We start from the raw sequence: 24,139 nt of genomic DNA, 5'->3' as shown, positions 1-24,139 counted from the left end.
GCTTAGCCAATCTGATAGGTATGAGATGATATCTCAAAGTTGTTTTAATTTCCATTTCTCAAATCTATAATGATTTAGAGCATTTTATATGATTATAAATAGATTTCTTCATTGAAAAAACTGCCTGTCCATATCCTTTTTACCATTTAGTGGTTGGGGAATGACTCATATTCTTCTAAATTTGATAATGGTCTCTCTTTTTTTTTTTTTTAAGTGAGGCAATTGGGGTTAAGTGACTTGCCCAGGGTCATACAGCTAGTAAGTGTCAAGTGTCTGAGGCCAGATTTGAACTCAGGTCCTCCTGACTCCAGGGCCTGTGCTTTATCCACTGCGCCACCTAGCTGCCTCCCGATAATGTTCTCTTTATATTTGAGATATGAGACCTTTATCTGAGAAACTATAAAAACATTCTCCATGTTTTCTGCTTTCCCTCTGATCTTGGCTACATTGGTTATGTTTGTACAAAAACTTTAAAATATAATAAAAAATATCCATTTTATATCTCACAATGCTCTCTCTTATTGATTCATAAATTCTTCTATCCATAAATCTGATAGGTAATATGTTCCATGTTCTTCTAATTTACTTATTATATCTCCCTTTACATCTAGGTCATGTATACATTTTGACCTTATCTTAGTAAATAGTGTATAATATTGGTCTATACCAATAAGTAAATAGTATATAATATTTATATTTGTCAAACACAAGGTTACTATAATTATTTACTACAGTGTATTGTATGTTTACCCTGTTCCACTGATCCACCTTTCTATTTCTTATTCAGTACCAAATAGTTTTGATAATTACTGTATTATGATACAGTTTAAAATCAGGTACTACTAAACTGCCTTCCTTTATATTTTTTCATTAATTCCTCTGATTTTTTTTTACCTTTTAGTCTTCCAAATGAATTTTGTCATTATTTTTCCTAACTCAACAAAATATTTTTGGTTATTTAATTGGGATGACATTGAATAAGTTGATTAGTTTAGGTAGACATGTCATTCTAATTTTAGTGTCTCTGCCCACCCATAAACAATTAATATTTCTCTAATTATTGAAATCTGACTTTATTTGTATAAAATAAAGTGTTTTATAATCATGTTCATGTAGTTCCTGGATTTGTCCTGACAGGGTATATTCCCAGGTATTTATTTTATGCTCTCTATGATTATTTTAAATGGGGTGTTTCTTACTATCTCTTTTTGCAGGGTTTTGTAAGTGACATATAGAAATGCTGATGATTTATGTAGGTTTATTTTATATCCTGATACTTGGCTAAAATTATTCATTGTTTGATAATATTTGTAAAACATATAATAAGTGCGAGTTCACTCCTACTTCTCAGGGTTGTTGTAAATAGCAAATGAAATTACATACATGAAGGGATTTTGTAAACTCCAAAGTACTAGATATAAAAAGGTAGTTGATTATACATTTTTAAACAGTACTGTGCTTTGAATTAGGGTTTCATTATGCCTTAGACATTATTTATTTAGCTTCTTCAAGCCTCATTTTTCTCATCTGCAAAATGAGGATAACAGTACCTGAGTTTTGAACTAACTGAACAGTTTGAGGGAGTACCTAATGTGATAAGATCATAGGTCCACTGGTGTATCGTACCACTTACTCAACAGGGTTGTTGAGGATAAAATGAGATAATATATGAAAGCACTTTGCCAACCTTAAAAGTTCTATAAGAATACAAGTTAATATTATTATTATTAATAATAATAATAATATAAGATATGAAGGAAGGCAGCAAGACTCTTTGCTGGACAAAATCCAGAGCTAAAGCAGCCTGTTCCTGACAGATCTGCATAATAAATTCGGGTCTATGGGGCCAGGGCAGACATCAGAATGCATCTCCTTGGCTTACCTGATGTTGTGACTCCAATTCATTTATATGCTGAGCTAGAGAGGACTGTGGGAATAGCAAACCCTAAGTAGATAGTGTTGTCTAACAGAGGACTGCCTTGCCTGGAGACCTCGCAGCTGGCTTTTGTTGGCTAATGTGTTGGCTCTGACTGAAGAGCTATCGGTCTGCCCTTATCTGTGTCAGACTGGAGCTGCCAAGGCCAGTGAATGGCTCCAGAAAGAAAAGCCCACGAGTTACTAGCATGGAGCTTCCAGACACTAGGAGGTGGATGGAACAGAGGCACAGCCAGCTGGGACCATCAGGAGCAGGCCCAGTGAGAGCTGAAAAGACACTACCGCATTGGGAGTGTTCCTTACGTCTGTAGCCCTCCCTCATGACCCCCATGTGCACTCCCTCTCTTGGAGTAAGCCAAGAAAGTTTATAGAGGGAATGGTCTCCTATAGCTTTTCTTACCGTTATTTCATTGTGTCCTATGGCTGACTAAAGACCAAGCAAATACATCATAGAGATTAGTGAGCTGTGGTTTTGAGTGCATTTGGACCTATTTAGGGCTCCACCTGTGAGAAAGGCTGCTGAGGACATTCTACTGACTTGGAGGGGGTCGGGATCTATGATTTTATCAGTTATGGGGGGGGGTGCTTAAGATGGAAACTTTTCCAGGGTTACAGATTGATTAGCTTAAGTAACTTATGCACTGTCACACAATTAATGATGTATCCGAAGTGGTATTTAAACATAGATCTTTCTAATTTTAAATCAGCTCTCTATTATGCCACATTGCCTATTAATACTAATTTGTGTAGAAAATATTTTATTTCTATAGGAATTTTTAGGAGTGCTCAATAAAACAGTTTATTTAACCTTCATTAAAAAAAAAATTTCAGAAGATGGTTATTCAAGGCTGCCATCACTGTTTCTTTCTTTTTCTTTTGCCCAGGGTCACACAGCTAGTAATTGTCAAGTGTCTGAGGCCAAATTTGAACTCAAGTCCTCCTGAATCCAGGGCCGGCCGGTGCTTTATCAACTGCGCCATCTAGCTGCCCCCATCACTGTGTTTCTTAACTTCTTTAATACATCAAAGATCCGTGATTTTGATCTTGTAACTTCTCTCTCCATAGATGTACAACCCACCTATGGTGGAAGACGCAGACAGAAGCACAGACTCACAGTACCCAACAGGAATCCTAGCCAACCTATACTTGATAGCATGGTACAATGGAACATTCAGTATTCTTGGTATCAAGGACTTGGGTTCAAATCCCACCACTGTCACTTCCTACTTGTATAACCTGAAGTCAAGTCACCTAACTTTCCTCAGCCTCAGTTTCCTCATTGTTAACCTTCATTTTTAAGAATTTTTAGTGACTGAAAGAGATGACCATTTATCTGAGAAAACAACTACACTAAAACTTCTTTAATGTAGACTTTACAAATATTTGGCTATTTAGCCATCACATAATTATTTGGTAAAAAGTTGTGAATCATTTTTTCAGAGTCTCTCTTATAAGTAAGGAAAAACGAATCCAAAATAAGAAACTTAAAAAAACTAAGTATTCAAGACATTAAGACATTCTTAACAGGCTTTCAATTTCAATGTCCACTTCTATCAATGAATATTGAAGAATGTTCATGTTGATTTGATACATCATGTAGTTCCATATTAATATATACATATATGTAGGTATAGTAAAATCCTTACTTCTTTGGAATTTTTAATTATTCACACAGTTTACCAATGCTTAGCAAATAGTGTGTTCATAAAAATGAAAGCTAATAATAGTATGAACAATGTGATGAAGAAATATTTTTAAATGTTAAGAGGACAAATAGTTTTTAAATGCTCACAAGTACTTCTGATTAATTATTTACATGTCAATTACAAATCATTTATATTTAGCTATTAGAAAAGTTTCCCAAGGACTTCTATTAGGTAATACTTCATTATCCAAATTATTATTTTTCATACATAATATAATTATTTCTTTAAAAAATCTTTGATAGCTTTGTTTTTTCCATAATTTCAAACTCATCTTATTCCCAAATAGTCTGTATTAGTGAGGAACTACTGTATCTTAGTCTCTGAAAACAATAAATATTAGTGAATTTCATTTAAAATATTTTTACAGTCATCCTTTTTTGATTTGGCCAAACTACCTTTTCCCTTCCAGTTATTGGAAATCAGTGAATGTCTTTTACACAATTTCAAGGAAGATTTAAATTTTAACAATAGTAGTCACATTTTTAAAGTACCTTAGTTTCAAGAACTTTAAGAAGTTGGTCCAGTCCTTGACAGTCTCTCAGCATTACTCTGCTTTCTCTATCATTGGTAATAGTTCCTAAGGTCTTGAGAGCCAGCAATTGAATAATTGGATATTCAGATTTCAAGAGCTCTAATATAGGAGGAATTGCATTCAGTTCCTGAATTGCCAAACGACACTGAAAGTCCTTCCATGGAATACAAAAAAAATATGATATAAATAATGCAGAATTGCGAGGCAATAGGGAAAAGATTTTGTTTTCTAACATACAGCAACTAATGACCATTTTGAGGCTTTTAGCTTTCCTTCTAAAAGGAGTTATAATTTAAATATAGAGCAATAATTCTATAAAACTAAAAGATTCATTAAAACCTGCATATGTTCCCTTACCAGGGATAGGAGAAACCACATATCCCATGACCATTTGTGTTAATTAAAGCATCTTTATTATACAAGCAAATTCTATACAAATTCAGTTAAAATAATCAGTTTTAAAAAAGACTTTGAAACTCTAGCTAGTGACTTATTCATTTAAAGCACAATGAAATTTCAGTATATTTTTTAAGTGAACAACTCCTTGTAATTTGCAGGGCAGAGCAGGAGAGGGGAAGGGCATAAACATAACTTGATCAGTTTCTGATTCTACTTGGCTGCTTTCACCTATTTTTTTTATTCAGCAGATATTCATCAATAACTATAATTCACAGATCATAGATTGAGATGTTGAAGGGACCTCAGAGGCTATTGATTCCAATCCCCTCATTTTACAAATGAGGAAACTGAGGCCTCTGAAAGATCAAGAGACTTCCCCAAAGTCGTAGGAGGGAGTAAGGGTCAGACCCAGGTCCTTCGACACCAAGTCTACTGTTTGTTTCCATTGTAATGTGTTGCCTCTCAATTTGGTAAAATTTGGTCTGGATATTTAAAATGTAATTCCATTAGGAAACCATGTCCTACAGAATCTGCACCCTTATTATCTTAAAAAGTGACTCATAGTTTATGTTTTCATAGTCATGGATTTATGGAATATCAGAGCTGGAAGACCCATAGTTTCCTCTTTTACAAATAAAGTAAAGACTAGAGAGGTGAAATAACTTGCCCAAAATGACACAAAAAACTTTAGAATGTTTCATTTTCTATCAATGCTATATCATAGAAGTTTATTTAAATCAGGTGATCTGATTCAATAATTCCACATGAAATGTATCCATGGGGATACATACACAGTGATTACTAGCCAAAGGACATCAGAGGAAGGGGGCAACTTCTGGTGTAAAGGCCAGAAGCCTGAGATCTGTCTGTAAGTCAATGAGGGGCCAAGCTCATTGTATATAGCTAGATTGCAGAATAAGTTATGAATGTAGGAATATGCTTTACTAGAAACAAACATGAAGATTAAACATAGTTTGGTATTATACTTAACATTTATAGTTGTCATTTTGACATATTTAATCAGATACATAATCATTACAGTGTCACATGGTAGTTAAGCACAAATGGTAAAAAAAAATTCATATAAAAAACTAATTAATATTACTTCTGCATAGTCAAACCAACCATTTCTGTAGGAAAACAACCAGAGGACTTGGCAGGGCAGAGCCCTGCTCTCCAGTCCTTCTGAATACTTCACCCAGAGAGACCCAGGTCTTCCTGTTCTCCGACAAGGAGTGCCAAGGTTTTCTAAGAATCCGTGGCTAGCAAATATAAATATTCTAGTGTCCAGTTAGTGAAGGTCATGACAGGGAGAATACTGAAGCCCCGAGTCACTCTGGTCTTGGCTGAGTCTTCCCTTTCATGGAAGAATGAAACTGACAAAGTAACCTAGACCCAAATTTCAGACAAGAAGCTGGTGAAAAGGGGGCAGCTAGGCACGGTGGATAAAGCACCAGCCTTGGATTCAGGAAGACCTGAGTTCAAATCCAGCCTCAGACACTAGCTGTGTGACCTTGGGCAAGTCACTGAACCCTCATTGCCCCACCAAAAACCCCAAACAAAACAAAACAAAAGCTGGTAAAAGGAGGAGGAGAAGGACCAATTCTAGAAGAGAAGGGAGAGGGAATTAATTTGGGAGTAAGGGAGTGTGTGTTGCTCCATCTGAGCACTCCGGCCACAAAATCTGCTCTCTTCTACTAGTTCCATCCTTATGTAAAGGAATAATCAGAATAGTGTGATTTAAAGAAAGAGTCCCTCCCCAAAAGCTTCTGTGAGATACCCACTTAAATTTCACCAAGCAGTGGCTCGATTGGCTATGGAAGGGAAAAGGAGTGAGGAGAATAGTCAATTGAACTGTGCCAAGGGGCTGGGAGCTTTGATTGCAGAGAGGGAGGGAAGAGAAGAAAGTAATCCGGAGCATGGGGCTTTGCAGAGAACATCGAAGGGCTGCAGCTGGAGTCATCTGAGCCACCAGGGAGCAAGGAGAGGGAGCCACGTGCTTCAGAAACTGAGAATGGTGAAGCAAGGAGGTCAGCAAGGTCTCAGGAAAAATGGTCTAAACAGGTCATAATAAAGGGAACTAAAAAAGTGATAAGAGGGAAGAAAATGGAAAGAGGGATTCCAAAGGTGAGTAGAGGACAGCTAGGTGGCGCAGTGGATAGAGCACTGGCCCTGGATTCAGGAGTACCTGAGTTCAAATCCAGCCTCAGACACTTAACACTTACTAGCTGTGTGACCCTGGGCAAGTCACTTAACCCCAATTGCCTCACTAAAAATAAAAATCAATAAATCAATAAAATAAACAAAGGTGAGTAGAAACAGTGCAGAAAGAGGAGTGGAAAAGGGATCGAAGGAAAGGAGGTAGCTGTGAAGAAGAGAATGGAGAGGTCTGAAATGCATGGGCTGAGGATGGAGGCTGATGAGGTTTCTATGGGGATAATTTATGACGAGTGTGACTGTATATGTATGAACCTCTGAAGAAACCTTCCCAGAGAGATGTCCAGATAAAGGATAAGAAGCCAAGATGTTAGCCACGCAAGAGACAAGAGGACAAGGATCTGTCCTCAGAGAGACAGAAAGCCGGTCAGGCCATCCAGGGGCTCAGCAGGATTCTTCCTTGGAGCAGTGTTGTGTCTCTATTACAGATTTAAAGTACATTGGCATTCATGCAACTGGCATTTTTAAGTGCCTCCTATTACTATATGCAAGACACTGTGCTAAGCACTGAGGGTACCCCCCAAAAAAGACAGAAAACAAAAACAAAGCAAAAGGAACTCGCTGTAGAATGGGAGAGACATACAAACAATTCTATATGCCAGGATAAATGAGGTGTAGTTTCAGAGGGAAGTTTCTAAGACTAAGGAGGACTGGGAAGGCTTCTTGTAGAAAGCAGGACTTTAGCTGATATTTGAAAGAAGTTGGGAACTGCCTTTAAAAATGCAGAGACTTGGGCAGCTAGGTGGTGCAGTGGATAAAGCACCGGCCCTGGATTCAAGAGGACCTGAGTTCAAATTCGACCTCAGACACTTGACACTTACTAGCTGTGTGACCCTGGGCAAGTCACTTAACCCTCATTGTCTCCCCCCCCCCCAAAAAAAGAAGAGACTAGAGAAAGAGGGAATAGGAAGGAGGCCAGTGTAACTAGAGTATGTGGAGGGAGAGAGTAAGGTATGAGGGCTGGAAAGATAGGAAGGGTCCAGGCTGGAGCCAACTGTTAAATTTTTAGTGTAAGCATTTATACCTCAGAAATCGGAAAATGCTACAAATTGGGACTTGATATATTGTTTTGTTGATTGACTAGACTTAAGAAAGTGGTAGAGAAAAATGTTAATGAAAAAGATTAAACTTAAAAGTGTGTCATGGATACATTCCCCTCCCCAAGAGCTGATTGTTAAACATTACCCAGCATAGCCCAATGGCTAGATTATAAAGGGCTTTAAAAGTCAAAGAGATTTCTATTTGACCCTAGAAGTGAGGAGGAATCCCTGGAGTTTATTGAATAGATGTGTGTGTGTGTGTGTGTGTGTGTGTGTGTGTGTGAGAGAGAGAGAGAGAGAGAGAGAGAGAGAGAGAGAGAGAGAGAGAGAGATCTTCATTTAAGGAAGATCAATTTGACAGCTGAGGAGAGGACAGATAGGAGCAAAGAGACTGTTGAGGCAGGGAGACCAACCAGCAAGACTATCACAATAGTCCAGGCATGAGGTGATGACGGTCTAGGCATCAGGGTGGGGGCAGTGTCAGAAGAATAAATGGAGTTTCAAAGGAAGAATCACCAGGTCTTGCCAACTTATTGGATGTAGGAGGTAATGGAGGGAGTGAGGAGCCCAGGATGACACCTAGGTTTGAAGCCTGGATGACTGAGAAGATGGCAATTCCTCAACAGAAATTGAGTTAAAGTTTTGGAGATGTTGAGTTGAAGACATCTACAAGACATCAAGTTAGGCAGTTAGAGACAAGAGAGGTTAGGACTAGACAAGTAGATCTGAGAATCATCTGCATAGAGATGGCAGTTGATGAGAACACCAAGTGAAAAATTATGCAGTGCTCCATCTTGCTTCATCTTGTCACCATGAACAAAATTCATATTCCATGTGCTCAGTCCACAGGTATGTTCCCGCCTAAGGATATCCTGATCAGATACTTCATGCAGTGAACAAGGCACTGGTCATGCTCATTCTATGATATTTGTGTCTGTGTATTATTGGTCATTTATATGCTGGTTCAACACGAATACCCTAATCAGAGCTGTAGTAGAAGCGCAGAATCGTAGACCTGGATGGGCTTTTCTTTTACCGCTATGTTTTAAGATTCAGAAAAGAGAAAATTCTATCAAAGGCAAATACCTTAACCTATACAGTTTCTTTAAAATATAAGCGTAATTTAAAGTAAAACTAGACTGGAATTATAACAGCTTATGAAACATGGAAACGAAGAACACAAAGGTCTGTAAATCTTTGACAGACGATAGCTACTACTGGGTAGTATCCTAAAACATATCATTTTAGCTTCATTTTATAAATTCTTATAATTGCCGTTTCAAATTAAACTCCATTTGAGAAGCACATTACCTGTACCAGGTTGTAAATACATTCGATAGAGTTCTTCTTAACGTCAGGGTCTGGGCTCCCCAGTAGTCGGATGAGTGGTTCCAGGCCACCATACTCAAATATTTGCACTTTACTGGTATATTCCACAGACATATTTGCGAGGCAAAGGCTGGCAAATTCATGGATCACTACTTCTTCTGTATATCAAAAACAAATAATGAAAATATGGTACATGTTCATTTGTTCAACTGCTAAAGAAAGTTGAAAAGGCAAACAACCACGAATCTTAAATTTGTTGAAAATGCATTGCTTAGGTCAAACCATGCCTTACACTATTGAAATAATACAGAATGAGCTCTTTCATGTTTTCTTTTGTTTTTCAACAATAAAAAAGCAAATTCTGCTCTGCTCCATCAGTTATTTCTGTACTTGCCATTTGTCCCCTAAATGTTAAGTCTAAAGTATTTTTTTAAATGGCTCTACATGCCTTTTAGAGGCACTCTGCCTTTGATTTAAGAGTAAAATTGAACTTTGATTTCAGGTATTTGTTATCAATTTTTCATCAAATGTTTTCCCACTGGGTGGCAACAGTTTCATTTTTTATAAGTATCAAACAAAGTTACCTTCTGGTGCCAGCTGAGCAATAACTGAATTCAGGATATCTAATTCCCTTAACAACTTTTTAACATCATCTACAAAGAGAAAATGAAAATTATTCATGTTTTGTTATTAAAGTGATATAAATAAATAGCAAAGCATAAAGAGGAAGCCGGGCCTTACACAATGTAATGAAAATTCTATGGTTTTTATTTAATATGGAAACAAATTTAATTATAAAATAGAAAAATATTATAAATCTAAGACATAGACCTACTAACATTTAATAGAAAACATTTTACATAAAATAGATTGAGTCAGAAATTACTGAGTTTTAAAAATGAATGCTAAAAATTGTCTTGACATGTAATTGGGGGGAAAAGAATTATTTTAAAAAAGAAATTATTCAGCTTTTTTTCATGCCTGTTATTCTTTGACATCAGGTACATCCTAAATCTGGGTAATATGGGAAAATAGCAATACTATATACAGTGCTTAGTAAAGATTAAAAGAAGAAAAGGAAATCTACAAATTGAACATTTACAAATGTAAAGAAGAAACAGTATTATAATATTCAGAGGCACTTTGCTTTATTTAACTTCTGTGTTTCTTAAAAATTGTATTTTTTAAATCCACAAAGGGATTATTTAAACATTATTTTGAGAAAAAATATAATTTAAGGAGAGGATTGTTGGCTATACTTCTACCAGCAGCAGGTAATAAAGAATATTAAATACGAAAAGAAAAAGGAAGATAGGAAATAGGAAGCCCCAAAGATGGCTTCCTGTGGGTATGTGGGGATTGGCAGAAGCCTGAGACAAGATAATGCCTGAACTAAAAGTAAATGTGATGCTATAAGATGGGGCAGTGAAGTTGCAGAAGAAACTTTAGGCCTTTATATAAATAAATACTTAGCTTGGGCAGCTAAGAAGAATAGTGAATAGAGTGCTGGGCATGGAGTCAGGAAGACCTGAGCTCAAATTCTGCCACAGACACTTGCTAGCTGTATGACCCTGTGCAAGTCACTTAACCCTGGTTGTCTCAGTTTCCTCATCTGTAAAATGATCTAGAGAAGGAAATGGCAAACCCCTCAAGTATCTTTGCTTCTGAAAAGGGGGTTACAAAGAATCAGACACAACTGAGCAACAGCAATACTTAGCTTGGATTTGTGGGTGAAGAATTAATGGGAAGGGGAAGTCCCATATTATACTGGAGATGTATCAGAGTAGGATTTTTTTTTTTGTTAAATCCAGTCAGACACCAAAATGTAGCACATGATTGCCACTGATAATTTGTTTTTCAATTACAAGTTGTTTAAATATGTATGCTGATGTAATTTTAGGGTTTAAGAGGGGATTAATTTCTGCTCTGTGGGAAACTAATGAATAATGACAAAAAAGCATCATTCTCTGCACATAGATGCCTCAAGCTATCCTTGAACAACACTCAAAGACAGTGGCTCCTTGAAATAGCTGGAATCATGACAGAAGGGACGATGGCCATTAGCACACCAGACCCGGACTTTATCAAAAGACTAGGGAAGCTCTGGTTGGAAGGGAATCTGAAGCCTCCGAAACAGTAGACTCTTCTGGAGTCAACTTGGGAGGGGTGTTATGGATAATGTAACTTATGGGACAATTTATCGAGGAAGTCTCATGTCTACAAGTGGTCAGGGGCTTTAAGAGATCACCCATTTTAGAGGGAGATAACTGCTCATACAGGTTGTCATTTTACCAAGGGGCCTCCCAGCATAGGAGCTCTGAGTCTGTGGTGTACGAGACATTCACACAAATCCTCTCTCTCTGGAAGCAGGAACAGGTAGTTAGAGAATGTGTGCCCTGGGTCCTCTACTCTCACCAAATCATTCTCTAAAGTCAACATCTGCGTCCTTCAAAAGTTGGGTCTAAATCCAATTTAACATGCTTAAGGAGCATACTATATAAAGGAATGCTATGCTGCATTTTTTGATGACATTATTATTTGTTGTTCAGTAGTTTCAGTCGTGTCCAACTCTTAATGACCTTATCTATGGTTTGCTCAGCAAACAGATTGCAATGGTTTATCATTTCCTTCTCCAGCTCATTTTACAGGTGAGGAGGAAACAGGCAAACAGGGGGAAGTGACTCATCCAGGGTCACACAGCTACTAAGTGTCTGAAGCCAGATTTGAACTCAGGAATATGTCTTTCTGGTTCCAAGCCCAGTGCTCTATCTACTGCAACACCTAGCTGCCCAATCACATTAATAATCACCCTTTAAATTTTTTTTCAGTGAATTGGAATGCATAAATATTGACCTTTCTGAAAGTATGACACAGAGAGAAACAGAGAGAAAGCCAGCCTCAAAGCCAGGAAGACTTGGGTTCAATGCCCACTTCTGACACTTACTGTCAAGTGACCCCCGGCAAGTTACTTAACCCTCTCAATGTTTGAGGCAATGCACCAAGATATAAGTTTCAGAGAAGGGGCTGACCTACACTGGTAGAGGGAGTTTGTTCTCCTAGAGAAATCAATCATAGGCCTAGTCCCTAACCCTATCTTATGACACATGTGCTAATAAATCTATAAAAAAGGGGAAAAAACCAAAAAATATTAACATTGTTTATTTGGCCCTTGTTTTGTGGGTTGTTGTTTTTTTTTTCCCTATGGGTCAATGGCCCTCAAGAGAAAAAAAATGCAATAGAGGCAAAGAGTATACAAAACAGTAGAATTCAAGATTGTGATTTTCCTAAAAGGTAACTAAGGAAGTTAGAAAATATCTTCCTTCTCCTCACCCCCAGTACCAGGAGAGATTATCATAGCTATAACTACATGTTCTGTGTATATAGTGATGATTGAGCTATCATATCGGCCTTAAAGACTTGAAGGAGGCTGTTTCAATATAAAAATAAAACAAGAATGCATTATATAGGACTTAACATAGTTGAAAAATAGATCCTTACTATTAGAAGCCAGAATTCCAAACACCATGGTGGCGTTTCTTCTTACAATTTTGTCTTCATGTGTAAGCAATTTAGTTAAAGGTTCCACAGCTCCAAGTTCAAGAAGAGTTGCTTTATTTTCCTCACCTACCAGGTACATAAATAAGACTGTTACAGAATTCATATTTTATCTGGAGTCATCTTCACTTTTACTTCACACATCTTTTCTCTGCTCCCTTCCAAATGGTAACATCAATTGAGAGTTTTCTCCTCTTGTTCTTCCTCCCTCTTTCTCTTTCAATTTTTCTGGGTCCATCATCGTTTGCTTTCTTCCATATTTCACCATATTTTATAAATTTTCTATACTACTAGCAGGCACAACAAAACAGAGCTCACCAAAAACAGGCATCTTCTCCTCTTTAAAGAGAAGCTGTGCAGTAATCACCTTGTAGGTTTTCCAACACAGAAGGCAGAGTGATGTTATAGGGAAAGCACTGTCTTAGAGATTAATGGCTCCTAGTCCAAGTTTTGTCACTGACTCACTACATGATCTTGGGAAAGACAATTAAACTACTCTGTGTTTCATCTTCATCGAAGAACAGGAATAACATTGCCTGCCCACTTACTGCCTGGGGTTGTTGGAGGGTTAAGGCAATTCATAGATGTGAAAGCACACCCAAAGTATTCCATGCTATGTAAAATGCAAGCTCTTTTTGGCAGCATCTTTTATAGGTAGCAAACCCCAGTAAGGAGGTCATGGGATAAAGAATAAAATTTTTAATGTTAGAAAGTTGCAGTCTGGCACCATGTTGTCCTGAAAGAATTACTCCCTGTATTATCTAAATTGCATATCTAAACCATTCAGTTTAGATAGCACATTTTGGAAAAGTTTATAAGGGTAAATGTTAATTTAAAATTCCCTCATTTTTGCTTGCCTTCCCTCTTGCTATTCTTAAGTATTTATTCTTTCCCTATATTTCCCTCCCCCCACCCCCATCACCTTCATTCTCAATCCCTTTGGACAGTGAAGGAGTTAATACAGATTTCCTAGAAGACTTTCTTAGCCTCTCTCTCCCACATGCCATCTCTAAATTTACTATTGCGGGCAGCATCATATCCCGACTGCTTCCCTTTATCCATCTACCTCTTGAACAAAAGAAATAATAAGAGAAAGGGACCTTTCCCCTAACTCTACTCTATTCAATTCTTATTTACTAAAAAGGAAATGGAAGAACAGTAAAGGCCAGTTTTTTCTAATCTTGTCCCTTTCTTCATTTAGCTGAAGGCAGATCCGGATTAATAGAAGAAAACTGTATTTATGCCCACTGGGCAGCTATACTCTCCACAATGCAATTACTGGTCCAGAAAGGACCATGGGGCATCCTAACTTTGCACTTATGCTACCTAAGTAAGAGGATATCTCAAGAGCGCCACTCAAGTATCAATAGGATTGTGTAAGAATGTCTTCACTTCTCACCCTCTCCTAAAGGATGTTCCTACTTACAGTATCTCTATGACTTCCATTGATTTCATCAAGGGTCTGGCAGTTTGGAATGAGGACCAGAGCTATGTTGTTGCTTTGGTCTTAGCTGTTCACAAGTAGAAGTGGGATTTCACTGACCAGAGAGGCCTAAATGAGGGTATTTCAGATGATCAAAAATGGTTAGCCTTTCTCCTCCAGAATTCCCTTAGTTGCTAAAATACAATTTTCTTCAAGATAGAAAAATGATTTTGAAATGGTTACTTAGGTCTTTATTTGATGAACAAAGAACTTAAAATGAAAAAAAATTATAGAAATACATTTAAAATAATTTTAGGTGATTTAAGTGATTGCATAAGACATTTTTATTATGAAAACTACATTTTTATAGCATATTTGACCGTAAGTTCAAAACCAGTATTCAAAGGCCCAGAGCATAGGGATAGGAACAAATCATGTCTGCTGTCTGAGAGTAAGCCTAGCGAAGTACAGAAAGGCTTTTCATCAGAAAGTTGGGTATTTGATCACTACAGGTGGTAGTCATGGCAGAACAGGAAAAACAAAAGAAGACACAATAGCCCTCAGTCCTATGTGACTGTCTATAGAGATCATGTTGGAGAAGGAAGGAAAAGGAGGAAATAGATTTTAGAAAGATTTTACACAGATTTCAGTTCATCTATAAACATCATGTTAATTGCTGATACTCTAAATCAGTGGTCTCCAAACTGTTTTGATCACATACTCCCATTAGTAAAAAAAAAAAATTGAGAGTATATCCTATATATAACATACATATATGTATATGAACTATAGATACTGTGATACAATTATGCTTATTATAAAAGTTACACAAAAATAACTTTTAAGGGATAAACTAAAGATGAAATTATGTTTAGAGTCAGTAAGGAGCTACTGTAGATTCCTGATTAGGTGAATGACATGATCAGACTATTAATTTGGCAGTTGTATGGAGGATGGATTGGATTCAGGAAAGACTTGAAAGAAGCAAGAACATTAGGGGGCTATAATAATACTCCATGGAGAGACACTATCATCTCTCCTTTTCATCCCCTGCCATCCCCTTTTGCCCTCTGTCTTTCCCAACATCAGAGTCTTTTCTAGTGAGTTCCATCTTCTCATTATGTAGCCAACATATTTAAGTTTCAATTTCAATATTTGACACTGTTGAGTTTTCCAAATTTTCTGGCATGTTGACTGTAGCACTCTAACAGCATCATCTTTTAGAGTTTTAAATAGGTCATCTGGAATTCCATCACCCCCATTATTGCCTTACTGTTAGCAAGGCTTCCTAAGGCCCTCTTGACTTAATCCTCCAAGATGTCTTGCTCTAGAGCAGTAATCACACCATAATGGTTATTGGTGATAATAAGACCTTAGATAGTTCCTCTCTATATTTTTGCCATCTCTTCTTAATCTCTCCAGCTTGTTAAATCCCTACCATTTTTGTCTTTGATCATGCCCACTTTTGTGTAAAACATTCCTCTGATACCTCTAATTTTCTTGAAGAGCTCTCATCTTTCCCATTCTATTGTTTTCTTCTATTTCTTTGCATTGCTCATTTAAGACAACCTTGATATCTCTCCTTGTTATTCTCTGGAATTGTGCATGGAGTTGGGTATTTCTTTCCTTTTCTCCTTTCCCTTTCCCTTTCCTTCTTTCCTCCGCTATCTGTAAAACTTCATAAGACGGCCATCTTGCTTTCTTGCTCTTCTTTTTCTTTGGAATACTTTTTGTACAATCTTGTGCACATGTGTTCATAGTCCTTTGGGCACTCATATCTACCAGATCTAATCCCTTAAATCTATTTGTCATTTCCATTTCATGTTCATAAAGGTCATACCTATATGGTCTGATGGGTTTTCCCTATTTTCTTCAATTTGTCTCTACATTTTACAATAAGCAGCTCATGCTCTGAGCCATAGTCAACTCCAGGTTTTGTTTTAACTGACTGTATAGAGCTTCTCCACTTTGGGCTGCAAAGTATAGACTCAGTTTGATTTGGGTATTGGCTATCTGCTGATGTCCATGTGTAGAGTCACCTTTTGGGTTGTTGAAAAAGACTATTTGCTATGACCAGAGGGTTATCTTGACAAAACCTGTCTCTGCCCTGTTTCATTCTGTACTCTAAGGCCTAACTACTTGTTATTCCAGCTCTATTTGGATCTCCTACCTTAGCATTCCAATCCCTTATGATGGATGTGACATCTTTTGGGTGTTATTTCTGGGAGATATTGTAGATCTTCATAAAACTGATCAGCCTTGGCCTCTTTGACATCAGTGGTTGGAGCAGAGACCTGTATGACTGTGTGGCTCAATGGTTTGCCTTGCATTCCAACAATTACCATTCTGTCATTTTGGAGATTATGCCCCAGTCCTGCTTTTCTCACCCATTTACCAGCTATGAGGGCTACTGAATTTCTTCTAAAGGATGCTTGCCCACCGGATCACCTGAATTTAATTTACCTGTTCCCATCCATTTAAGTTCACTGACACCTGTTTGGCCACATCGAGCTTACCCTCAGTCACAGATTTTACATTCCAATTTCCTATGCAATGTTGATCTTTACAGCATCCAACTTTCCTTTCAGACACACCTGCAGCTCAGCTTCCTTTCAGCTTTGGTCCAGCCACTTTATCAGTACCGGAGCTACTTGTAGTTGTTCTCTACTCTTCCCCAGTATTGTATTGGACCTTCTGACCTGAGGGGCTCATCTTCTTTGTCATCTCTTTTTAATACTATCCATGGGTTTTTCTTGGCCAGGATACTGGAGTGGTTTGGCATTTATTTCTCCAGTGAATTACCTTTTGTCAGAACTCTCTACTATGACCTATCCATCTTGGGTAAACCTGCACGGCATAGCTCACAGTTTCACTGAGTGATGATAGCCCCTCTACAACAACAAGACAGTGATTAAGGAGGAGATCTTCATGGATAATATGCCCCTATATCAATGCATATATAGATACAATGCCTAGTTTGAAGACTATTGCACTAAATGAGAAACTGTGGGACAAATTAAATGACAGAAGAACACGTATATAAGTTATAACTAAATGGAAGGAGGACTCTCAGGTTCTCCTTGGAGACAAGTAAAGAAGGCAAAAAAGTTCATTTTATTGTATATCCAAAAGCAACAAGAAACAGCACTTCATGGAATATTTGATTATCTCATATCTTACATCACTTAAAAACATGGTTCCCCACAATTGAGTACTATTAAAGTAGTGTTGTTTGGACTGTTTATACTCTTTTTGGAAGTTAGACTTACTAACTGTGGACCCCTGCTTCTCCCACAAAGTTCTGTCTTGGGCCCTCTTATCTTCTCCCTCTATATTTTTTCACTTGGTGATCTTAAAAGTTCCCATGAATTCAACTATCATCTCTACAGAATATATTACTTAATAGATTTATGAGTAGGAGAATTTATGAATAGATGAGAAATAGAGAGCATTATGGAAGGTAAAATGGATAATTATAATCATATTAAATTTAAAAGATGTACAAATAAGACCATTGTAGCCAAGATTAGATGGAAAGCAGAAAATTGGGAGAAAATTTTTATAGACAGTTTCTCAGATAAGGGCCTCATATCTCGAATATATGAGAGAACTTTGTCAATTGTATAAGAATATGAATCATTCCCCAATTGATAAGTGGTCAAAAGATATGAACAGGTAGTTTTTCAATGAAGAAATTAACATTAAAGTCATGAAAAACTTCTCTAAATCATTACTGATTAAAGAAATGCAAATTAAAAGAACTCTCACACCTATCAGATTGGCTAAAATGATAGCAGGGAAAATGACAAATATTGGAGAGGATGTGAAAAAATTGGGGCACTAATACACTGTTGGTGGAACTATGAGTCGATCCAATCATTTTGGAGAACAATCTGGAATTATACCCAAAGAGTTATAAAATTGTGTATATGCTTTAACCCAGCAATACCTCTATTAGGTCTCTTTCCCACATTGATTGGGGGAAAAGGAAAAGAAGTTATATGCTCTAAAATATTTATAGCAGCTCTCTTTTTAGTGGCAAATAATTACAAATTGAGTGAGTGTCCATTAACTGGAGAATGGCTGAATAATTTGTGATTTACGATTATGATAGGATACTACTGGGTTGTGAGAAATGAAGAGCTGGTTGAGTTTAGAAAAACATGGAAAGACTTGCATGAAATAATGCAGAGTGGAACAAGCAGAACCAAAAGAATGTTGTATATAGTAACAGCAAAACTGTTCCCAGAGTAACTATGAAGGACTAAGTTATTCTAAGTAATATGAATATTCAAATAAACTGCAAAGGACTTGTGAAGGAAGATGTTATCCACTTCCAGAAAAAGAACTGATATATGGAAGTATGTATTGTGTGGTTTCACAAACACACATCTGTGTGTCTGCGGAACCATATTGTGTATGTCAAATATATATGTATGTGTGTGTATGTGTGCAATATTGGCCTTCTCTAGTGTGATGTTGGGACAGAGGAAGTGAGACAGCTCAGAACTCAAAAATAAAAAAAGAAAATATTTTTTAAGAAGAAAATACAATAATTAGGGGGATCTGTGGCCTCATCAATGTGAGAATTCCCTGCAGTGATATCACAACCATACTTGCCTGCTCAAGTCAAGCTATTCTTATCTATGTCCTCCAGCTTTTCTCTTATTGAATTTTGGACCCAATGATTGCCCATTTGCAAGATATAGAAACTTATGGACAAGCTAATAGGTTTGTCTATTCAACTACATATCATAATTTGAGCAAATAATACTCTTTTATGCACTTGTTTTTTTCTTTCATAGATAAGATAAACTATTTGGACAGATTATGGATCTCATTTAGGAGGCTCCACAATGTTTTGAGAGTTGATTCAATTAAAGTAATGTCATATACACAATTTGGAGCATCTGGAAGGGCTCACCATCTACAATCTTTCTCTGTTTCAGACTCTGTACTGGAGATTCTCCATGACACTGGAGCACAGGGAGCGTGTGTCCTTATTTTGTGCCTAAATATCATCTCTATTGTTGAAATGTTGTGTGATTTTTGTTATGGGGGAAAGCACATGGGTCCTTGGGATTCCTCTGTAAAGAATTACACTCTCATGCAAGTCCTAGTTAGGAATAAAAGAACAGGTTTTATTGGATACAAGAGAAATTGGCCGGGAGGAAGGTTTAAAACACTTTCCTCCACGACTAGCCTGGGGAGCACCCTTTTATAGGGCTAAGATGGCGTAGGTAAAATGTCCTTTATTGGGTGATGGGTTGGAGATAGTCTGTTGATGGGTCTGGGGCAATCTGGTGATGGGTGGTAACTCTGTCCTGGTGGGTAGCAAGCAGTCTCCTAGTGGGTGGTTTCTTTGTCCTGTCCTGGTGCAGCCACGCCTAACACGATTACCTCATCCAGGGGGTGAGGAGGACTGGAATGCAGGGTGGTGGTCCTGGAGCTAGCTCAGTCGGATCCAGTGCTGCTTATCTCTCTGGGTGTGTCTGTTCTTTGGTTTAGTTTCAAGGAGAAGGTTCCTTGATCTCAAAGGAAAACTCCTGGGGTTTCAAGGAAAAAGTTCCTTGACCTCCCCAGACAACTTCTGGGGTAAGTGGGGTCCATGGATTAAGAAACAAGTCAATTATGAGAAGGTGAAGGAGATTACACAGGGGCCAGATGAAAATCCAGTTCTTTTCATGAGTCTATGAGGCCATAGACTCTCTGAAAAAATATGCTAATCTAGATCCAGAAAGGGATGTAGGAATAACAGTCCTCAATAAACATTTTATTAGCCAATCTGCTCCTGACATTAGGAGAAAACTCCAGAAGTTGGACTGGGGTCCCCAAACCCCACCCTCACAACTCCTTGATGTTACTTTTAAGATTTTTTATAACGGGGACCTTGCGGTAGCCAAAAAGAAAGAAAAGAAGGCTTGTGCCCACTCCATAGAATAAGCCTCTCTAATAGCAGCAGCCATCACGTTTGCTACCAGCAGATCTCCTGGGGGCCTAGATTCTGGCAGCTGCAGTAAACTGGGACACTGGAGTGGGGGATGCTCCCCAAAGGTGAGGCTACCTCCCCTAACTCCTTGTCCCCAGTGCAGCCCCCAAGAGGTTAGCCTAGCAAAAACCCAGCTCCCTGCAGTCGGGTCTCTTGGCCAGCCCCTTGTTACTGACATTTCTATGGCCAAGCCCAGGGTCAAGCTGGATGTAGAAGGTGAGTCTATGGATGACACTGGGGCAACCCCTGTTTTACTATCTCATTCAGTTCCTACTATTCCATTAAAGCCACAGGTTGTGGGGAGTTTAAGGCAAAGACCCCTTAAATGTAGGCCAATGTTGCCTTTAATGTATGTACATGAGGATCACAAATTCCTTCATCCCTCCCTGGTTTTACCCTCTTCACCTTGGCCCTTATTAGGGCGTGATGTCAAGAAAAAGCCAGCTCAGTGAGAGGTTCCTAGCTTAGGGGCTCTTAGTTCACTGCACAGACCACAAGAAATAACCTGTGGCTACCTCACCATTATTAATCTGTTTACTGCTACTCTTAAAATCTTTCGTGGTAGAATAGTTAAAATTGGGAATTATTTGTAATGTGTAAAAGTTGCAAAGAAAACGATTTTATTTAGTCTAACCATTGAACTGCACAGAATTAAGCTTTGATCTAATTACTTAACTCTGGGAAAGCAGGCCACGCCCATGGAAGAAAAGCTGCTGGAGAGAAAAAAAGTGGCTACTTTTTACTCCGTTATCTGATAAGTCCTTTTTCAGTTTTCCCCCTGGTCTCTTTTACATTTTTTGTTTAAGTTCCTTCCATCTAGGCTCAAGGATTCAACCTCATGGCAGCTACCCACTGTGCCTACGTGTCTCCTCCCACCCTCTGGACCTCACATCTCGCACTCCAGACGAGGCCTTCCCCCCTTTTCCCCACCCCTCTCCCTCGCCCACGCTGTGATTTCTTCGACCCTGCTCAGCATGAAGCAGTTGCAGAAGAAGAATCATCACCCCCCCTTTTTTTTCCTTATATATAGAGAAGTGGGGAATGTTATAGGGCCTAGCACCCCAGAAGTTCTCTGGGGTACATCAAAGAACCTTCTCCTTGAGAAACTAAACCAAAGGACAGACACACCTAAAGAGATAAGTGGAACCTGATCAGGACTGAGCTACATCTGCAACCACCACCCTTCATTCCAGTCTCCTTGTCCCCTGGGGAGATAAGATTAGGTGGGGCTGGGGCCGCTAGGCAGTACAGTGGATAAGGGCCCTGGATTCAGGAGGACTTGAGTTCAAATCCAGCCTCAGACACTTGACACTTACTAGCTGTGTGACCCTGGGCAAGTCACCTAGCCCCCACTTCCCCACCAGGGGAAAAAAAAAAAAAGATTAGGTGGGGCTGCTGCCTTTGTGGCCAGAGGAGGAGAGAGACAGCTTGAGAGATCTGCAGCCATCCCTCACCCAATTCCCCCAGCCACCACCAGTGGGGGATGGTGCTTCCGCAATAGGGGAACTTTCCACAGTCAGACAATCACCTCATCGGAGACCATCGGACCTCTATAAAAGTATCTGCCTGTCTCCTGCTCGAGGAGATTGGTATCTCAGAGCCATGCTCTGTGCCATGCCTTTCTTCCCATGAGAAGAAGTCCAAGGATTTCTCTCTTGGTTTCCCTTCCCCAGCTCCTAAATAAACTACTATCTTATTCTATTGAATTTGTGTGCAAGAGGGTGTAATTCTTTAAAGAGGAATTCCTAAGGATCCCTACCCCTATCCCAAACCCCTACCCTATTTTCCCCACAACAATGTTGATATGTGCTTGTTAGAGGAGAAAATCTAAGGTGATGTTTTCCTGAACTGAATCAAATGTTTTTAAAATAGCCAACAAAGCATATGCATATTGGGGGCTTATATCTTCTGTACCTGTCAGTTGTGTGACTATAAAGATGTGGTCTACTCTTCCCTACCCCAGCCTTCATCAAGAATTCCCTCAATGAAGAAATTAAAAAAAAAAATGCCCTCAATGTGTATGTAGATAATTCCCATAAAGATTTTGTAGAGATGGATAAGTAGGCATATGGGCCCTTAGGTATTGATTTGTCAGTTAACTTTTAAAAAATAATAAAGCCTAATATGGCTTCTAAGCCTTTGATATTTTCTCCACTTGTAGACATTGTTACTAATATCATACATTATAACAAACATTAATATAATAAGCATTTAAATATTGTTGATAATTTGAAATTTCTGGGATACACATTCTCACGCATACTTTAGTAGATGTTTATCATAGTTACTATATGTTTATGTTTATCATAGTTACTATGGTGGAAAAAGAATTTGCCAACTGGTCTCCATCTTTCTGGCCATACGCTCTTACAGCTATAACTCGTCTGGTTTTCCTGTGACAGACTGGCCATCTGTCATTGGGCCTACATTCAAAGCCATTTACTACTTTGATCTTCCAGCACCTGTTTTCCCTGAGAATAGTCTTCCAAAACTCAGGGTAACCTCTGCCTCAGTTTGTTTTAATAAAGGTAGACTCTGAGTGAGATCAGTTTATTAAAGTGGTGTGTCTATCTCTTAACAAAGAGGGTCAGGCTGGCAACCTCAGCAAAGCCACCAACTCCCCACAGAAGGAGGGAACCTCTTTATTAACAAAGAAGGGGTCTTGGTAGGTGTGGAGAAAAGATGAGAGGTTGTAAGACTGAGGCAAGAAAATTAGAATTGGCTATACTGAGAAAGGTGTGCTGGCATTCAGGTGAGGCTAATCACACCCCTCTCTAACAATTAAGGAATGCTAATTGTTTTATGGGCCCTATATGTATCTTGTAGTCTTTGCTAGGGGCTCGCAGCTTCTGGGAAGAGATAAAAACTCCCTTTACACAAAGTCAAGGAAGGACAGACCTGCAACATATCCGTTGGGATGGTAATTTTGGGGGACTAAACAAACAGATATCCATGAAGTCTTTTAGGAGATACAGACATAAGAAATAACAAACTTTCTTTTAAACTAACTTCAAGCTAACTCAGAAGAAGAACTGAATTCCTGAGCTCAACTCAAGCTGCTATAGTAATGGGGCTTGAGCAATCATGCAAAATGGGGCAATAACACAGAATAGGATCAATTACAGAGTGAAAGCAATTGTAAAAATGATACAGGATCAATTGAATTTCTTTCCCTCCATATCAAATGAGGCATTGAAGCAGGACTGCAGGTCATATTTATTAAGTAGGATTAATAATGGCTAAAACAATGCTTTAAAATGTCAAGACAAAACCACGTAGTGGAAACCACCAATTCAATCCACTCTGGGCAAGGAATTGTGCTCAGGGCTGGGGAAACAAAGAGGACTCTTGATGCCCTCAAGGAACTTAGTTTCCCTGATGTCATACAACATAGAAATAGATAAGTTAACACAAAATATGTACAAAGTAATAACAAGTAATTTCATTAGGAAGACAGCACTAACCATTGGAAGATCAGGAAAAGCTCTCTTGTAGGAGGTGGCTCCTGGGCTGTGTTTTGGAGATAGGGGTTCTATCTTACAGAGGTGAGGAAGAAATGTATTCCTTTATGCAAAGAAAGAGAAATGGGCAGTGGTATTCCAAGTGTGAAAAAATAGCTATGCAGTCAGGTTTACTGGAATGGAGAGTATGGGGAAGAGAATAAGACAAAGTAAAAATGGAAAGGTTGTTTGGAGCCATATTGAAGTGTGATTTTAAAATGTAAGGCATAGGGTTTCATATCTCATCCTAAAGAAACAGAGAACTGCTCAAGATCTTTCCTTAGGGGAGTAATATGTGCTTTAAGAGAATCAATTTAGTAGCTAGCTATAAGATGTAGAAAGGAGAGAAACTAAGGAAATAGAGGAACTAATAGGAAATTCTCAAAATGGTCAGAATGAGAGATGATGAGGCTCCAGTCTAGGGTAAAGGTTATATGTAACTTACAAGAAATGAATGGATAGAGATAAAATTGGCAAAACTTGGCAAGTGATAGAATTTGGGGAGTGAAGGAAG

General features: G+C 38.3%; 1 protein-coding gene across 2 annotated transcripts in view; it reads right to left on the bottom strand.

The window, feature by feature from the left end:
* The window catches only part of ARMC3 (armadillo repeat containing 3), a 134,916-nt gene that overhangs the window by 97,704 nt on the left and 13,073 nt on the right, over positions 1-24,139 (bottom strand). For both annotated transcript variants that reach the window (XM_043965041.1, XM_043965042.1), the window contains exons 4-7: positions 12,657-12,782; positions 9,743-9,811; positions 9,141-9,316; positions 4,133-4,327 (exon numbers count right to left, since the gene is read on the bottom strand). In XM_043965041.1, coding sequence (XP_043820976.1) covers positions 4,133-4,327; positions 9,141-9,316; positions 9,743-9,811; positions 12,657-12,782 — 566 coding nt within the window. The remainder of the gene's footprint in view (positions 1-4,132; positions 4,328-9,140; positions 9,317-9,742; positions 9,812-12,656; positions 12,783-24,139) is intronic.

This window comes from Dromiciops gliroides, chromosome 5, assembly GCF_019393635.1.
Source record: "Dromiciops gliroides isolate mDroGli1 chromosome 5, mDroGli1.pri, whole genome shotgun sequence".
NCBI lineage: Eukaryota > Metazoa > Chordata > Mammalia > Microbiotheria > Microbiotheriidae > Dromiciops > Dromiciops gliroides.
Note: the sequence above shows the minus strand (reverse complement) of the source record. Positions and strands in the feature narration are given on the sequence as shown.